The sequence below is a fragment of the Ictidomys tridecemlineatus genome, chromosome X (assembly GCF_052094955.1).
Source record: "Ictidomys tridecemlineatus isolate mIctTri1 chromosome X, mIctTri1.hap1, whole genome shotgun sequence".
In the NCBI taxonomy this organism is placed as follows: domain Eukaryota; kingdom Metazoa; phylum Chordata; class Mammalia; order Rodentia; family Sciuridae; genus Ictidomys; species Ictidomys tridecemlineatus.
This window is the reverse complement of record NC_135493.1, coordinates 80,996,797-81,016,269: the sequence shown is the minus strand read 5'-3', so window position 1 is coordinate 81,016,269 and position 19,473 is coordinate 80,996,797. Positions and strand designations below refer to the sequence as shown.

The window sequence follows — 19,473 nt, the reverse complement described above, 5'->3', positions numbered from 1 at the left end:
TCCATTTTTCAGGAGGGTATGGAGGACATACTCTTTTTTTAAAAAAATATTTTTAGTTGTAGATGAACACAATATCTTTATTTTATTTATTCATTTTTTTTCTATGTAGTGCTGAGAATCAAACTCTGTGCTTCACACATGCCAGGTAGGCTCTCAAAAGTATCTTCACAGTCAGGCACAGTAGTGCATGCCTGTAATCTCAGCAGCTGAGGAGGCTGAGGCAGGAAGATCACAAGTTCAAGGCTAGACTCAGCAACTCATTGAGGCCCTCTGCAACTTAGCAAGATCCTATCTTGAAATTTTTTTAAAAAAAGGGCTGGGAATGGGCTGGAGTTGTAGGTCAGTGGTAGAGTGCTTGCCTCACATGTGTGAGGCCCTGGGTTCCATCCTCAGTACCACATAAAAATAAACAAATAAAAATAAAGATGTTTTTTAAGAAAAAAAGGGCTGGGAATGTGACTCAATGATTAAGTGCTCCTGAGTTCAGTCCTTAATAACACACACACACACAAACACAAAGTCTTCATTCTGCAGAAAGTGCCCCCATTTTTCTGCTGAGTCCTTTATGTTCAGAAGACTAGTGGACTTAAGGGAAGGAACCTCTGGACTACCCACAGGGTTCCTGTAAACATCTCCTCCTGCACATTTCACACTTGACAGAGCTTTGTGTTTGGACTTCCAGAAAGAACATCTGCCAGGCCAAGCAAGTCCTGTGTACAGTCTGGCCTTGAAGGTGAATTGGGGCAGCTGAGCTGGAGCTCACATTCAAGGGGTAGGCAGGAAGAGGTGGGGCAGTTTTGCCTTCATCCCTTGCTTTTTCTCTCAAGCTGTGGGACTCCCCCCCACAGAGCTGGCTTCTCAAAAGGCATTTTCCTCTTTGCTGTTGTTCTTTCTTCTCCACTCCCTCTGTTCCCTTTCCCCACCCCAACCCCACCCCAGGAATTCCAACTGTCCCTAGGGCCTACCTCTCAGCCAGGAAAGGCAAAGATTTGAGGGCTGTTGGGAGAAGTTTACATTAGCTGTGAAAAGGCCTGAATGCTAGGGTCAGCTTCTGCCCACCTAGCATCTCACAGATTCCTCACAACAAAAAGCACACACATATTGTCCCAATTTTACAAATGGGGAAATTGGGAGTTCAAGCTATGCATCCCCTTGCCCCAGGTCACCAGGGAGTTAATGGCCAAATGTCCAGTCTTGGGGCCCTAAGAGCTATCTTGAAATTAAGCCAAGGCTACAGCTGGGAGAAGAGAGAAGGGATAGTGCTGGCCAGGGAAGAGGGGAAACTGGCAGCTGAAATTCCCAGAAAGAGGTGAAGGAAAAGTAGGGTCTGGTTCCAGTGGGAATGGGCCAAAAGAGGAGTCCTTGTCCTCAAGCTCAGCTAGAAGCTGGACCTCCTCTGCCAGTAAACCCAGAAGCATGTGCTCAGGGCACCTGCCAAGCAGGGGCATACAGCAATCAGAAACAATTTTTGGAATGATTTTGCTATTTCAACAATAATAAATTGTCATGGGAAAATTTGAAACTCAGATGCAATTCTTGACACATATTTTACACTTTTGTATGGTTTGTATTTTGAATTGTGTTTGAATGGAGGAGACAGGGCATCATTGTCTTTTCACCTCTAATAGGAATACTGCCCTGATCTACGGAGCTCTTGTGGTGAAGAGGGCTGGATTCTGTGCCCATCTCTGGCTGGGTTTACTTGCATTTCTCAATGTATCAGTAGTTTTGTGCTGGGTTCAGCTTCTAGCTGAATTCAAGAGCAAGGACTCCTCTCTTTGGCCCACACCCACTGGAACTGAACCTTACTTCACTTTCCCTTCTTTCTGGAAATTTCAGAACCAAACCAGGAAGCTGCTATTATTATCTTCTTTTCCAGACATGGAACCAAGACTCAGAAAGATGGGGACTGAGAGCCACTTAGCTAGTAAATGGTGGTGTTGGAATTTCATGGGATGCTCAACTGGTAAACTCTATGCAAATAGTCCCCAATCCAAAACAAAACAACAAATTCCAAAATCTGAAACAATCTGAAAAATTCTGGTCTGAAGAATTTCAGATAAGGGATGCTCAACCTGTGTAGCATAATATTTTAGTATAAGTATGCATAAGACATGCTTATACTAAAACATCTATTTGTCATTCATGTGAAATTTGAATTTTACTGGGTGTCCTGTATTTTATCTGGCTATCTTTTTCCTGACCTCTCCCTCTCCTGAGTTCCCCAATCCCAACAGGCTAACCCCCTTGTACCTTCTGAGCCACCACTTAACTTTTCCTGAATGAGAGTCTCTTGTCTTTAAGATTGGGAGCTCCCTGAAGGTAATAGTCAAGATTTCCCTAACTTGGGCTGGGGGTGTAGGTCAGTGGTAGAGCACTTACGGAGCATGCAAAGTCCTGTGTTCTACACCCAGCCTGCAAAAAACAATTGCCCTTCCAGCATGCTGAGAGTCAAGAGGGGTGAAGGCGGAGCAAGGAGGATGTACACCCACCTCCACACCCACAGCAGAGCTGATAAGAACCCAGGTGCTCTTGGGGTGCCCAGGATGTGCTTCCTGTCAGTGCCAAGAGATGTCCAAGTGGTAGTAGTGGTTGTGTATGTGCACTTTGCATGTTGTATATGAGTATATGGAATGGCTTTGTGGTTCTCTCTGCATCTTTGAGAACTGTGTACAGTAGATGTGTCACTATATTGTTGTAGGACTTGGTGATGTGTCTTTATGGGTGTGAGGAGGCCTCCTTTGTGTCCCCTGTTCTGTTGGGCAATGAGAACTCTGGTAAACCCAGGGGTAAAAGGGCAGTGCTGGTAGAGGATCTTGTCAGGGGTATGGATTTATATGTGAGAATGTTGTGGATTATCAACCATTTAAAAATGGGCCATTTATATTCCTGTAATCTCAGCAACTCAGGAAGCTGAAGGAATAGGATCACAAGTTCAAGGGCAGCCTCAGCAATTTAGTAAAAGCCTCAGTGACTTAATGAGACCATTTCAAAATTTGAATAAAAGTTAAAGGATTGGGTGCTGGGGTTGTAGCTCAGTGGTAGAGCGCTTAACTAGCATGTGTGAGGCACTAGGTTGAATCCTCAGCACCACATAAAAATAAATAAATAAAATAAAAGTATTGTGTCCATCTACAACTAAATTCTTTTTTTAATTAAAGAAAAAAATGAAAGGATTGGGAATGTAGCTCAATGGCAGAATAGCCCTGAGTTCAATCCCTAGTACAAAGAAAAAGTGGGCTGGAGAAAACTAATGTAGGACCTAGCTTGGTGCTGATTAGGTGAGTCAGTGGGAAGGCCTGTGGTTTCTAGAAAGAGGAAGGGGACATCCTACCCTGGAAGCTCCCTGAGAGCAGGAATGGGATTTTCTTATCTGCCAGCATACAGTGGACCAGGCTCAGAAATATTTGTAGGGGAAATCAGATAATTCAGTAGTCTTATAAGGTGCTGCAGAGACCTAGCTGAGTAGTTTCTGTTTTTATATGGGTGTTAGGAAGTTATGGAAGGTTTTTGTGTAGATAAGTCATAAGACCAAGCTATATTATTAAAAATGCAGCCAACCACCAAGAGGGAGCAAGCCCTGGGGCCAAGGGATCCACTGAAAACAGGAGGGAAATTGGGAGTGTAGGTAAAGAAGAGAAAGGGAATACTGAAATAGGAAATGGAGGGATCTCAAACCTTTTTCCCCTTGGTGGAACCTAGCCTGGTTCTTAGCCAGACCTATACCACTACACTTGAACCATGTAGTTTTTCCCTATAGGCAGAGTTGGGGTTGTCACTCTAATTAACCACACTATGATTTGTGACTTTAAATCCCTGGAATCCACCCTGTCCCTCTTGGTTCCCTACTTTTCCAGCTTCCCCTTAGAAAGCAGGGTTAAGAGAAGAGTCCAGTCCAGAATCAGCCTGCCTAAAAGTCTGACATTGACTTGCTGTGTGACCTGCGGGTAGTCACTGCCTCTCTGTCTGCTTTCATCTCCACGTTAGAAACTGAGCTGAGAATCCCTGCCCTGCTCACCTGGGATTCAGCCTACTATTCTGTAGGGCTGCCTACAAGAAGGCAGAGAGAATAGAGAGACAGGGCCATGTGTGGACTCCAGGGTGAGATAGGTGAGGAAGAGCAGAGGGTCACTACACCATGAAGAATAGCAGTGGAACAGCCCCACAGGAGACCTGCTGCCCTGCTACAGACCAGGTGGGGAGGGCTTTCTTAGAGAGGCACACTTGGGTTGGGGTATGGAGAAGGGATTTGTGGGTTCCACAGGCCTAGGGAGGCATACAAGGAGCTCCTGGGGTCTTAGCACTTGTGTGTATTTCTGGAAGAGGAGGTGTCTACATTTGTTTTCTTGATCTTTGACCCTATCAGCTACTCTCTTGTGTCTCACTTTCTCTGGACAAGTGTCTTTCCAACTGTGTCTCCGCCTGTGCCTCCATCCAGGTGATTCATCCTCCTCAACCCCACGCCCAGGGGGAGGGCAGGGCAGGATCAGCCAGGATGTGCTGAGCAGGGCAGGGTAAGCAGCCCAGCTAAGCTGAGAGGAGCACCTCCTCAGTCCTGGCCGGGCCCTAACTGCTCAAGTGGGCAAGGAAGTGAGGAAACTGTACCCAAAGCAAGGTATGGGATGGCGGGGGGAGTGCTTGGCCTGGGACACCATGTTCCCTCAGCTAGAAAGGGCCCTTGGCCCGAGTCTCCTGGGGCCTACCTGGCCCAGGTATAGCGTGGGTGGGGTCAGGGGCACAAGGAAGGTTCTGGAATCCTGTGAGTTGAATATTCTTTCCTTCCAAGACTCAGAGACTTAAAAATCCCTTAAAACTCTGCCTTTATGACCTTGTAAGGGAGGATATGGATATCTCTGTGTGCCACTGTTATATCTTTTTGTAGTGGAGGTGATTGTTTATCAGGAGGAGGCAAGTGTCTTATGTCTGTGTATATCCCAGGGCTAAGACCCTAATGTTTATTTCATGAGTGTGACATAGTAAATTATGTTATGTCTGTGATTCTGTGTTCATGTATCTGAGTAAGTAGTTGTCATTGTGTGAGGTTGTGTCTGGCCTGGTATAATTGACCCCACATGGCTAGTCTTTATGTTTAACCATGTTTGCAGATATGTGGAGGTACATTATAATGTATATCAACTCCGTGATTCTGTAAATTGAGATAGAGTTAAATGACAGTGTGTATCTTTATGATTCAATGGAACCATGTTTGAGGGATGTATAATAAGGTATATGATGGTATGTGTTTAGGTGATTATCATGAGATGGTAGATTAGCCATTATGTGAGTATCTTTGTAACTGTATGACCATGTTTGCAGGTAAATATGATACCATGATCCTGTGTGATCATATGTGAGATCGTAACTTCAGGACTTTGTAACTGCATATGACCAGACAGACTTTCAGGAGTATAATGACCTGTGTTTGGATGTTTGAATTTATGTGGCCTTACAGTTGTGTAAAACTATAAATAACACCATGTGCTTTTGTGACAGAGTGGAACCATTTGTGACTGGTCGTTGATGAGACTGTCATACAGTTAACAGACCTTTTATGGCTATGAGAGTCCAAGTAACTGTGGCACAACATTACTGGCAATGTGTGCCACTGGTAGCTCTAGAAGCTCTGAACTACTGTTCACTCTCTTGTCCTCACACCTGCTTTCCTGCGTCTTTCCCTACACAAGCACCTTTTATGGCTCCCTTCTGCCACAGGATAGATGTTCAACTCCTTAGCCTGTCATCCAAGCTTTATCCCCTTCTCTCTGGCCCCACCTGACTTCTCTGTAATATGAGGCATTCCTACGGGCCCCTCCCCAGTCAAGACCGCGTGTCAACCCTAAGAGACCCTTCACTGCCTTCCAGACTGAAATTTCTCTTGTAAGTGTCACCATCATCTCCAAGGCCCCAAACAGGTGGGTTTAGGAGGCCCTAAACTAAGGGAGGAGGGACAATACAAAAAGACTTCCTGTTTTTCTGAATTTGCTGCTTGCTCTTTTAAACTCATTCTGGTGACCTGAACTCAGAATTCTGGGAAGTGTGTGTCAGGGGTGGCATATGTGTGGGTATATGTTGATGTGAAAGTAGACGAAACTAACACAGATTGGTGAGACACTGTTTTTTGTTGTTGTTATTGGAGGATTTTTCAGTGCTAGGGATTGAACCCAGGGGCACTTTAACAGAAGGCTACATTCCCAGTCCTTTTTATATTTTGTTTTGGGATAGGGTCTCACTAAATTGCCAAGTCTGGCTTCCTGCCTCAGCCTCCCAAGTTACTGGGGTTTTAAGAAGCAAAACTTTTGCTCATGAAACACAGTTTCATCATTTTTAAGCTCACTCAGCTGTACAAAATTGTAGACAAAAAAGTTCAAATATTCTCATAGCCTTAAAAAACAGGTTGAAGCCAGGAATGGTGACATACCTGTAATCTTGGTGAAATTAACCAGCAATTTAGTGAGACCCTCAGTAATTTAGCAAGACCCTGTCCCCAAATCCCAAGATGTTTATGTTTCTTTTCTTTCTCTCTCTTTTTTTTTTTTTTTGTACTGGGGATTGAACCCAGGGGCACTCAACAGCTGAGCAATATCTCCAGCCCTTTTTACATTTCATTCTGAGACAGGGTCTCACCACGTTTCTTAGGCCCTCGCTAAATTGCTGAGACTGGCTTTGAACTCGAAATCCTCCTGCGTCAGCCTCCAGAGCCACTGGAATTATAGGCATATGCCACCATGCCTGGCTCTATCTCAAAATTAAAAAAAAAAAAGGCTGAGGATGTAGCTTAGTAATAAAACACCCTTGGGTTTAATCCCCAGTACAAAAAAAAAAAGATAGAAAATGGTTTATGCCAAGCATACCCACTGTAACTGTATAAACAAATGCTACAAATATACGAACTTTAGGGTGCTCATTCCCATCCCCAGCCTGATTAAACTTCCTAATAGTAATGCCCACTGATATACATGAAATCAATGCACTAATCACAAAGAACTCTTATCTGTTGATGAAAACAATCAGCCCAAGCCCTAGGCCTGGCTTCACATCTGAGGGCTGGGGTAGGGGTTTCCAAGCAGTGCATTGTGGCCATAAAAGGGGCTCCATGAAACCCAATACCCAAGATACCTGCTAAGACATGGAACTCCCCTTTGGAGTAAAGTTAGTTGCTTCACATCCAGTTTCTCCCTTTCTGCAGGGCTGCACCAGGGAAACCGGATCCTGGTTAAAAGCTTGTCCCTTGACCCTGGCCAGGGCCTTGAGCCTCATCCAGAAGGCCCCCAGCGGCTTCGCTCAGATCCAGGCCCCCCCACTGAAACCCCTAGCCAGCGTCCTTCACCACTGAAGCGGGCACCAGGCCCAAAGCCACAGGGTAAGTGCTTCCAGAAAGAGCTGAAAAATGGCCCAGGGGAGGGGATAAAGGAGAGAAGTTAACCAGTGTCAGAGGAGAGGGCTTGTTAGAACAAGAGGCCCTGTGGTCTCAGAGAGAGTGCTACCTACCCAGCAGGCAGAGGATTGTGGCCTGGGGTGAATGTGCACTGGGATCTCACCTCAGGCTTGCTCTTTGCCTACCTCAAACAAAGACAAAAGTAAACAAAAAAAATCCCACAAAACTGGGGTTTGTAGAGAGGGAGGTAGCCTAGTCATATAGCCACCCCTAAACCCAGCTCATTGAGGTATCTCTTCTCTTCCTCAACCTCTCTAGTCCCCCCAAAGCCCAGCTACCTGCAGATGCCCCGGATGCCCCCCCAACCTGAGCCTATCCCTCCTCCGCCATCCCGCCCACTACCTGCGGACCCCCGAGTGGCCAAGGGTCTGGCCCCCAGGGCAGAGGCCAGCCCCAGTTCTGCAGCAGTATCCTCACTGATTGAGAAGTTTGAAAGGTAAGTCTGGTACCTCTAGGACCTTGTGGGGAATGGATGGGGATAAGAAGGGATGGTTTTAGGAGAAGCCTCTCAGTCAACCTCATACCCTGCTTCCATATGTGTCCGCCACCAACTTCAGAGAACCTGTGATTGTCGCCTCGGATAGGCCAGCCCCTGGCCCCTGTCCAGGTCCCCCAGAGCCAGCCATGTTGCCACAGCCACCCCCGCAACCACCAGTGTCCCAGCTCCCTGAGGGTGAGGCCTCCCGCTGCCTGTTCCTGCTGGCTCCTGGGCCTCGGGATGGTGAGAAGGTACCTAACCGTGACAGCGGCATCGACAGCATCAGCTCACCATCCAACAGTGAAGAGACCTGCTTTGTCAGTGATGATGGGCCTCCCAGCCACAGCCTCTGTCCTGGGCCCCCTGCCCTGGCCAGTATGCCTGTTGCTTTGGCCGACCCCCACCGGCCTGGCTCCCAGGAGGTTGACAGTGACCTGGAAGAAGAGGATGATGAAGAAGAGGATGAGGAGAAGGACAGAGAAATCCCAGTGCCTCCAATGGAGAGACAGGAGTCTGTGGAGGTACTGATCTGTGTTCACCAAGAGACAAGACCTTGCAGAGAAACCAGGAACCTGGCTTTTGTGCTTGGTTCTTGCCCAGCATGGTATTTCTCAAAACAGGGCATTGTTTCCATTTAGGATGTTTAGCTTCCCTAGTATCCTGGCACTAAATACCGATAGCAAAAACCCCTCTAATTATTGTGACCCCTCTAATTAAAATGACCATACATCATTCCAAATGCCCACTAGGAAGGTGGTTCTACCTTCATCAGAGAACCACTAGCCAGATCTCAGTTTTCCATTCTGAAGATGAGCATTCTGGTTGGGGGATCTTTAAAGTTCTGTCCCAATTGGGAAAATCTCATGACTCAGTAGCTGTGTGACATTGGTCAAGTCTCTTCCCTCTCTGCTCTCCTACCACAAACCTCAGTATCCTTGTTTGTATAAGAGAAAGTCTCACATTCCAGAGAGGCTTCCTGACAGCTGGAGGGAGGGCACAAGATCTAGAGCCCCGGAAAGACTTAAGCCTGTGGAGAAGGAGACTCTTTTTTTAAATTTTTTTTTTTATTCATTTTAGTTGCTGATGGACCTTTATTTATTTATATGTGGTGCTGAGAATTAAACCCAGTGCCTCACACATTCAAGGCATACGCTCTACCACTGAACTATACCCCTAGCCCAAGAAGGAGACTCTTAACTTCAGGGACCCCTTTCTGTACCCTTACAACCTAATATTTCTTCAAAAGGCATCCTTGCACTTGAGTTAGATCTCAGCTGCTCTGCCAGGACCAAGCTCAAGTGTGGGGGCTAAGGCCATAAATTACTGGGATAAAAGGTATTCAGTGAATATGTATCTAGCAAATCAGGAAACTGAACCAGCAGGCAATGAGTTTTAGACCTTTCTATACTTTTGTGTGTTTATCTCACCCCCAGGTAATCATCAAGCCTTTGCTGACTATAAACTGAATGGGTTAATAAATAGCTAACTAATATTTATAGACTACTTGATCTGTAGTTTACTCTGTTACATAATTGTCTGAATTACAAATGGGCTTAGGTCCTCTTATAATTGGAATTTATAGATGAGGGATCTTATATACAGAGCAGTTAAACAACTTACACAATCTTGTAAGCGGCAGAGCTAGGATTTGAACCCATGAAGTCTTGACATTCCAGTCCCTGTGCTTAACCACTACACTATGCCCAGTGAACAGAGAGAGCAGATGAAAAGATAAATGAATGACTGAGTGAGTGAGTACATATTATCAGAATTGAGGGTGGGCTTTGTGATCAACTGGGGAGTCAGGGATGAAGCAGGAGAGGGACTTAAGTGTCTAGAGATGGGGTCATGGTTATCTCAGGGCAGCATTGGGCTTAGAGCACGATGTGAGCTGTTGTAAGAATTCTAGGGGAGCCAGGTAAAGTGGCATGTGCCTGGAGTCCCAGCTACTGAGGAGGCTGAAGTAGAAGGATCACTTATTTGAACCCAGGAGTTTGAGGCCAGCCTGGGCAACATAGCAAGACCTTGTCTCTTAACAAATTATTCTAGAAACTTGGGTAAGGGTTAGGGTGGAGGATGATGAATCAAGCGTCGGCTCTTCTCCTTTCAGTTGACTGTGCAGCAGAAGGTGTTCCACATTGCCAATGAGCTCCTGCAAACTGAGAAGGCTTATGTTTCCAGGCTCCATCTACTGGATCAGGTGAATGTCCCCTCAGGGGTCCCAGGGACCCATTACCTGATAGATGGGTTCCAAGGAAGAAATGATAGGACCTGAGCCCAACCCTACCACTGAGGTTAGAATCTAGAGGTGGTAAGGCCCCTCTCTGACCTTGAAGCTAACTGTCCCTGAATCCAACTCTGATTTTTATTATTCCAAGTTTGATCCTGATATTAAGCCTGGATAGGTATTCCAGCCCTGATTACAACTCTAACATTAATACTGACTATTCTCCAGATCCTAAATTTACCCCTTATTTGAACTTCACTCTAATTCTGGCCCTTTGCCTGCCCCAAATCCAATAGGAATTTTTATCTACTTTGTTCACTGCTCCATCCTAACCAGAAGGACAGTGCCTGGAACACAGTAGGCACTCAGAAATATTTGTTAAATGAATGGATTTAATTCCAACTTTCTATCTGATCCTGAATCTGTTTCTGACTTTGACTCTGATCCTGACTTCTCATTGTTCCAATGTCTAACTGCTAACCTTAACATTGTGAAGTCCAACTCCATATATAACCCTAATTCCATTCCCTTTCTCTTCAGTCTCCAAACCAATATTGATCCCAAACCCTCACAAAAATTTCCACAAACACTACCCTCACCTGCAAGCTAGCCCTTCCCCAGCCAAGCCCCAGGCCCAGCTGGGCTAAATGCTCCTGCCTTACTCTGCAGGTGTTCTGTGCCCGTCTGCTAGAAGAAGCTCGGAACCGCAGTTCCTTCCCAGCTGATGTTGTACATGGCATCTTCTCTAACATCTGCTCCATCTACTGCTTCCACCAGCAGTTCCTGTTGCCTGAGCTAGAGAAGCGCATGGAGGAATGGTGAGAGGCCCCAGAGCTAGGCTGCCTACAATTTGCTGCTGATCCTAAGCCCAGATGTGTACATTTGAACCCAGGAGTTTGAGGCCAGCCTGGGTAACATAGCAAGACCTTGTCTCTTAATAAAGTTCATTCCTGGCCTGGGGGTGTAGTTCAGTGGTAGAGTGCTTGCTTAGCATGCCCTGGTTTGCTCATATTCACCACAAAATAAAAAGAAGAAAGTTCATTCCTACCTGCCCTCTCCTACAGATTTCATAAAAAGAACCAGGCCCAAGCTGCACCTTCTAGGCCCTCTCAGGAGCAGTGCAGCACAGATGTAGATTTAGAAGATTACAACAGAATTGCAGAGCCCTTAAGCAGGTGAAGTTCAGGCCAGACATGGTAGCACATGCCTGTAATCCCAGCTACTTGGTAAGCTAAGGCAGGAGGATCACAAGTTGGAAACCAGCTTTGGCAACTTGGCCAGACCCTAATTCAAAATAAAATAAATAAAAATAAAAAGGGCCCAGGCTGCAACTCAGTAGTAAAGTACCTCTGGGTTTAAGCCCCACTACTGGAAGAAAAAAAGTATGAGGTTCAAAGCTAAATTGATACAAGGTGAAAGATTTACACAATCTCAAGAGAAACCAAACTATCCAGAGATAAATTGGCATGTTCAAATTCTGACTCTGCTGCTTGCTAATTTCTTAAATTGCTGTGCCTCAGTTTCCTCATATTTATTTAGGTACTGAGATTGAAATCAGAGGCATTTACCATTGAGCTATATTCCCAGCCCTTTCTACTTTTTATTTGGAGATAAGGCCTTACTCAACTGCTGAGTCTGGCTTCAAATTTGTAATCCTCCTGCCTGCGAATTTTAAGTAGCTGGAATTATTATAGGTGTGAACCTTTGTGCCTGACCCCTCATCTTTACAATGGGAATAATAAGTGTTATTTTAAGGATTAAATAAGTTGATACATGTGGAGATCTCTTAACAAACAGTACCCAGTATCTAAGTGCTCAGTGTTTGTTAGCTATTGTTATTTTTATCTGTGCTATGATAGAGGTGAGAATGGGAGGGTGTAGGGATCAAACAGATGGATCAAGCCTAGCCTGGGGGTCTGAGAACAGATTTAGAGAGGAGATAATGCCTGAACCTAGTCCTGAGGGAGCAGGACAGGTTTTATAGATAAACTCTAGCCTCTAGACTTTCCTCTTTCAATTCAGCCTTTTTGAGTCTATACCACCTGCTTGAATGAGCATTTAACAACAACCAGATCATATCAGTCCCTGCTTAAAATTGTCTACATGTTCCCCACACTTATAAGATAAACTGTGTCCCTCTTACCAGACCGTGATCACAGAGGCCTGGTATGAAACCTGGCTTTGCTATCTCCCCAGGAGCCCATGACCTCAGGTCTGGTTTATCTCCCACATCAGACTATGACTAGCGAGGATTATGAGCAGACCTGGTTTCTTGGCCTCCCGCAATGGACAGTGAACCTCTCAGGGCTCAACTGGGTGTGACTCATTTCTGTGTTCCCAACACCACTTAACACAAGATTGGGCACAGAATCAATTATATAGGCCTTGCAGTAAAGTCAAGGCAGATGTTCCAGGACATGTTGTTCCTGGTGCTTGATCAGGAGTCAGGGCAGGAGGCCTCCCAGGCCATGTTCTCAGGTCAAAAGAGCCTCCTGGCCTAATTGGCCTATGTAAGCAGCATTTCCAAAGAAGTCAACTGGTTGGGAAGTAGGTTTCCAGGACTGAAATGAGAGTGATATGCCTGGGACTAGAGACCTATGAGGGAGGTCCCTGGGAGCTAAGGTTCATCAGGACCACATCAGCCCCCATTTCTACCCCAGGGACCGCTACCCACGCATTGGGGACATTCTGCAGAAGCTGGCACCCTTCCTCAAGATGTATGGCGAGTATGTGAAGAACTTTGATAGGGCTGTGGAGCTGGTCAACACCTGGACAGAGCGCTCCACCCAGTTCAAAGTCATCATTCATGAGGTGCAGGTGAGTGGCGAACCTGGATGGAGCAGATGGAGGGAGGAAAGATCTGCAGGGACCTGTTGGGGGGTGTGTCTGCAACTAGACCTGAGCTCCTCTCTTTCTGCCTGTCACAGAAGGAGGAAGCCTGTGGCAATCTGACATTGCAGCACCACATGCTGGAGCCTGTGCAGCGCATCCCCCGCTATGAGCTGCTTCTCAAGGACTATCTGTTAAAGCTGCCTCATGGCTCCCCAGACAGCAAGGATGCCCAAAGTGAGTGTGTGTACCCAGACCCTGCCCTGCTCCCTGACACTGATAGCCCTAGGTCAGACCTCTCATGCAGGTCCCCAAAACTTAATTTCCAGGTTCAGCTTTCCATTGACATGTGATTGAGATCCAAGAATAGAAAGAATCTCTAAACTGAAAGACCTACATTGACACTGAATTGAGATCTCAGGATGAACCTCCCGGTTAAGATCCCTCCCTGTGTACCCAGAAAGAACACTCAAAAGGAGTCTCCCAGCTGGAACTTCCCAAATGGAACCCCAGAGTTTGAGAGGCATGCCCAGATTGACCCCCTAAAGGAAGCCATCCATTTTTTTAGGCTGACCCTCAGATTTATCCCCAAATGAAGTACAAGTACAAAATTAAACTGAACATGAACCCCCAGGGACTGAGCTTCTAGGCTAGAGCTTAGCCTAACTTCCTCAGACCAAGACCTCTTTTACTAAGTCTCCATGGCTGAGCTCCCCAGAAAGAGCTCCATTCTATGTCCACTATCCACTCCTCAAAATGAGCCTTCCAAAAGAACATCCAAATTTGATCAGGGCCCCACAGAATCACCTCTAGAAATGATCACCCTAAACTGGTTCCCTTATTTTCTACCTCAGATTTGGATCTCTATGCCAAGAAACTTCCTCCCCAGACTGAGTCCCTACACACTACCACTAGAAAAGTATTTTATTGTGACTCCTCCAGTACCTGTCCCATCCCTATAGCATCACACCCCAGGTAGAGCTCCTCAAGGTCCACCCCACTTGCCCTTCCCCAGACTGCTATTTATATTTATTCATTCATTAACTTAACAATTGAGCACCTTAATATTTAGGGCAGAGCTCTAGGCACTGGAGATATAGACGCAAATAAAGCACATAAGGGCCTTGATTTCAGAAAGCATGTATTCTAGTTGGGCAGAGAAACGATTAAAGTAACAAATGCAAAGGAGGGCATTAGGTAGATGCTAACCCTAACTCAGAGAATTAGAAGAGAGTGATATGACAGTGACTGGGCAGTCTACTTTAAGTTGGGTGGCTTCTCTGAGTAGAAGACATTTGAGTCAAAACCTGAATAACAAGAAGAAGATAGCTACATGCCAATGGGAGGAGCACTTTTCAGGCAGAGGCAACAGCAGGTGCAGAGTCCCCAAGGCAATAGGGATACTGGGGAAATTTTGAGAGGTGGGAAGCTTGCATATCTCTGGATCAAAATAAAGACCACTATGATTCAAGCATGGCAAGTGAGGGTAGAATAGAAGTGGGGTTGGAGAGATAAGCAAGACTTTGAAAGTCAAGATAAGGAGATGAATTTATTCTGAGTGGGGTGGATAGCCATGAGAAAGTTTTTGTCTGGATTACATGGGAAGAAGAGAGGGAACCAAGTGATTAATTTGAAGACCTTTGCAATAATCTAAATGAGAAAAGCTGACTTGAATGAAACAGTGGAAATGGTTAGAAAAGACTAAATTCAGGATATATTCTATTTGGAAGTGGCACTGAAAGGCCTTAGAGTGGATATGGAGCCTGGGAGAGCTGAGAACAATGGTTCTTAGCTGGGCATGGTGGTGCATGCCTGTAATACCTGTGACTCAGGAAGCTGAGGTAGTAGAATCACAAGTTCAAGGCCAGCCTCAGCAACTTAGTAAGATCCTGTCTCATATAAAAATAAGAAGGATTGGGGATGTGGCTCAGAGGTAAAGCACCTGTAGGTTCAATCCCCAGTACAAAAAAAGAATGATGGATCTTCTCTTAAAAAATTTTTTTAGTTATTGATGGACCTTTATTTTATTCACTTATTTATATGTGGTGCTGAGAATTGAACCCAGTGCTTCACAAATGCTAGGCAAGTGCTCTACCACTGAGCCACAAGAATATTGTTTTTTTAGATAAGTTTGGGAATTTGGCTTTTAGACAAAAATGAGCTGCCAATTTTGGCAGTTAGATGAGTCTAGAATTCCAGGGAGAGAGAGATTTAGATTTCACTGGCACATAGAAAGTATAGAAAGTCATGGAGTTGGCCAGGATCACCATAAGGAGTGAGTGTAAATGGAGGAGAAAAAGGACCTAGGACAAAACTCAGGGAAGTGGAATCAGAAAAGGATTCTTCTAAAAGGGGCAGTCATAAAGGTAGGAAGAAAACAGAGAAAGTGTGGAAGCCACAAGAGTGAAGAGTAAACAACTGTGTCCTGTGCTGTGTCTGCCTCCCTACTTAGCCCCTTTCACCCTACCTTTATTTTGATCCAGAGATATGATAGCTGAAATCTCCAAATGGATACAAAATACTAAGTATCTCATTCCTCCCACAGAATAAGAGCCCCACTGGGTGCCTAACCTAAACCTCTAGAAAGAACCTGAATGATTCCTTGGGATGAACCCCATGAACTGACATCTCCCACCTGAGCCCTCAAGCTAAGTAAAGTCTGAGGTCGCAATTATAGACCCCTACAGGGCTCTCAAACTTAGATCCCCAGACTAGGCCTCAAGAATGATCACCCCACTCTTAGCCCTGAGAGTGGGTTCCTAATCACTGCCCTTGGCCTGAGTCCCAAAGTGAGATTCCTCCAAAAGAGCTACTCAATCTTTTCTCCTTGGCCATCATTCTCTAGACAGGTATTGCCAGACTGAACCCCCTAGGTTAATCCCACCATTTTTATCCCTTAGATTAAAACTTCCAGTCTGAACCCAAAAGACTGATTTTCCTGTTCCATCCCACACATTGAAACATCACTGAATACTCAGACTGGATTCTCACAGTTCCCCAATGTAAACCCCAGAAATGACCCTGATATTGAGCAGCCCACCCTGAGCTCCAAGTATTCCAGACTGTGTTTTCCCTAGCCCAAGTCTCTGAAGAGCCCTATTTTTCATCAATCAGATTGAGAGTCCTTCACTAAGCCCTCAGACTAATGCCCTGGATTGTCCCCCAAATTAAGCCACATAGGCTAAGTACCTCATAGGCTGATTTTCCAAGTCTCAACTCAGACTGACTTCCCCCATGCCGAACCTCTAATTTTCTATCTCTCAGACTTCAATTCCTGAGTTGATATTTCTGGGCCAAGTCCAACAGATAAGTCTCCAGACGGCCCTGTGCTGAGACCCAAGAAAGGTGCCTCACTCCCCACATTTTGTACCATCCAGCTAGGGTCCTCAGAAGGTACCTCCTATCTCATTTCTCTACTGAGCCCCATAGAATCACATGTCCATATTAAGCTTCTAGGACTCGGTTCTTTCATTTTACTGGATCCCCAGCATGAGATTCCCAGATGGAAGTTCCCTAAAGGAGCTCCCTGAACTGCACTCCAAAGTGAGCTGCCAATATAAGCTCCCTAGATTGGGCCACAGGTTGAGCCTCTTTTGTCAATAGTGCATTCTCCAGCAATCTACTCAGCCTCTCAGCCCCAGTTTTTGTACATGCAGAAGTAGAATGATGATGGCTACCTCTTAGGGTTGTTTTGAGGATAAATGAGATAATTTTGTAGCACAGTGCCTGGCACATGGTCAAGGCCCAAGCTGTTTTTTATTACCAAATGTCCTGGATAATGTCATCCATACAGAATCCCTCTAAAATTAGCCCCCAGATTGGGCCTTTCAAACTTAGTTTCCTGTTTTGTACTAATCCCAACCCTATCCAAGTCCCCAGAATGAACCTCAGAGTTTGAGGTTGGCTGAATGGGCTCCCCACATTGAGCCCAAAGGTGGAACCCCCAGAAAGAACTTCCCAGTCTGGTTTTATAAGCTGCTTAGAATGATGATCTCTGAATGAAAGCTAGCTAAGATATGCCCACTAAGCTCCCCAGCCCAAGATCTTAAACTGAGCTATCTATTATTTACCCATCAGCTAAAATCTCTTGGCTGAGCCCCACTAAATCATATCTCTGGTTCCACAAACTGACTTAGCCACTCTCTAGCTCCAAAGTGAACTCCTGAGCCTAGACCATAGACTGAGTGCCCAGACCAGGCTAAGTAGGCTGCCTACACTGAGTTAAGACTGAACTCCAAACCAAGATCCCAGACTGCCAAGCCCAAACCAGGCTCCATGAAAGCTTCTAGACCAAACTTATGCACCAAACTGTACTCCCTCACCTGAACCCCAGGTGAAATCATGGGCTAACATCCCCACACGAATCCCCTAGACTGAACCTGCTCACACCAGACTCCTGGAAATGCCATTCTGTACCTCATGTGATACTTCTTCAGACAGAGGTCCCTATAGCAAAGCTTCCAGTCTGAGCCCAGTGGCCTAAAATAGGCCCGAGCTTGTGTGCTTCAAGCTTGCCAGAATATTCCTCTTCCTTCCCTTGGGCTCCCCTATGTTCACCACTCAGCCTGCCACTTACCCTGGAATGGAGGACATGCAGGAGAAAAGACAACAGGGAGATCAGCCCCTGCTCTGATGCCAACTATCACCTCTCAGCTAGCCAACCTAAAGTGGCTACCTGCTTTCTGAGTCTTGGTTTTGTCATTGGACAAATAGAACACAGTCACACCTATCTGCCAGGGTTGTGAGGATCAAAGGAGCCAGTTTATGAAAAGCATCTATTGGGGAATCCTGAAAAGGTAGTGGAACCTTGGCCCTGTCCTAAGTAGCTCACAGTCTACTGAGGGACACAAATGTAGATATATGATGAACACACTGTGTGACGAGTGGGACAGAAGGAGGCAAAGGGGAATTTGGAAACACAGTGTCCTCAATCAGCCTGGGAATTCAGGGCAGGCTTAATGGAGGTAGTGGTCAGAATCTGGAAGACTGACTAGCAGTGGCCGAGTGAAGCAAGATAAACATGTTTAGGGAGTGGCAGAGGAGGAAGTTGGAGTGGTCAGCAGAAGCCAGATCACCAAGGGCTTTGAATGCCAGGTTAAAGGTCGTTGCTCTGCAGGTACAGGGAACCATTGACAGATTTGAGCAGAGGAGTGACAGTGAACTGTGTGTGACAAAGCTCCTTCTGGCAATCAGGGTAGTAAAGAGGTTGGGGATAGCCCAACACCTGAAAGGCATGGGGAGGCCTGAGCCAGGACAGGGACCTGATGCTTGAGCACCAAAACAGGACTTGGTTTACCAACCATATGGAGCCTCTTCAGAAGTACCTGCAGCCCTCCAATACACACATAGGGAAATACAGTATGTAGAATAGGGACGAGTAAAGCTATGTCCAGGCAATTAGTAGGGGCAGGATTTGTTTAGTGCTTGGGGACTCATTTCAGGTTTTTTGTTGGTTTGGGGGTTTTGTTTTGTTTGGGGTACTAGGGATTGAACCCAGGGCTGCCTTACTGAACTACATTCCCAGCCCTTTTTATTTATTTATGTATTTAGAGACAAGGTCTTTGCTTAGGGCCTCACTAAGTTGCCAAGGTTGGCCTTGGACTTGCAATCCTCCTGCCTCAGCGTCCTGAGTGCTGTGATTATAGGCATTGTGCCACCATCCCCAGAACATTTCAGTTTTTTTCTGATGATACCTGGTCACTGTAGGAAATATGGAAATTACAGAAAAGATTAAAGTAGGGGAGAATCTCATGTGATCCAAGCCCATGTAGAATAAGCATGATGAGCACTTTGATATTATTCTTCCTAGTGTTTTTTAGGTATGTATTTTTGCAAAAATGAGATCATCCTGTATATACAAGATTGTATCCTTAAAATACCCTGAGCATTTCCCAGACTGTTAAAAACCCTACATAAACTGGGCTGGGTGGCACACACCTATAATCCCAGTGACTTGGAAAACTGAAGCAGGAGGATCACAAGTTTGAGGCCAGCCTCAGCAACTTAGCAAGGCCCTAAGCAACTTAGAACTGTCTCAAAATAAAAAATAAAAAGGACTTGGCATGTGGCCCAGTGGTTAAGTACCCCTGGGTTCAATCTCTGGTACAAAAAGAAAAAAGAACCCTACATAAGTATCACTTATAAAAATTATTTGATATTCCATTACATGAGTGTACCATAATTTAACCAAACTGCTACAGTTGGATGTTTTTGTTTTCGACTTGGCACATTAAAAACATCACTTCAATGAAAGTGTGTTTATACATAGAACTCGTGCCTATAATCAGAATTATTGAGACAGATGAAAGAATCATCTCCCTCACTCTCTTTTAGGGTACTGGAGATTAAACCCGGGGCATCAAATATGCTAGGCAAGCACTCTAACACTGGGTTATATCTCTAGCCTCTCTTTGTTTATTTATATGACTTTTCTGATTATAAAAATAATACATGTTCTTTGTCAAAACTATGGAAGAGCCAGGCACAGTGGTGCACCCTGTAATC

General features: G+C 45.5%; 1 protein-coding gene across 3 annotated transcripts in view; it reads left to right on the top strand.

Moving 5' to 3' along the window:
- The window catches only part of Fgd1 (FYVE, RhoGEF and PH domain containing 1), a 42,597-nt gene that overhangs the window by 11,947 nt on the left and 11,177 nt on the right, over positions 1–19,473 (top strand). Inside the window, exons 1-8 of one of the 3 annotated variants that reach the window (XM_040281276.2) lie at positions 5,494–5,877; positions 7,187–7,360; positions 7,694–7,871; positions 7,993–8,434; positions 10,024–10,113; positions 10,810–10,958; positions 12,801–12,957; positions 13,068–13,206. In XM_040281276.2, the coding sequence (XP_040137210.1) occupies positions 7,720–7,871; positions 7,993–8,434; positions 10,024–10,113; positions 10,810–10,958; positions 12,801–12,957; positions 13,068–13,206 (1,129 nt within the window). In that variant the 5' untranslated portion in view covers positions 5,494–5,877; positions 7,187–7,360; positions 7,694–7,719. Of the gene's footprint in view, positions 1–5,493; positions 5,913–7,186; positions 7,361–7,693; positions 7,872–7,992; positions 8,435–10,023; positions 10,114–10,809; positions 10,959–12,800; positions 12,958–13,067; positions 13,207–19,473 lie in introns of those variants that run through there. The other 2 variants (XM_040281284.2, XM_005339782.3) reach the window with 2 other exon arrangements.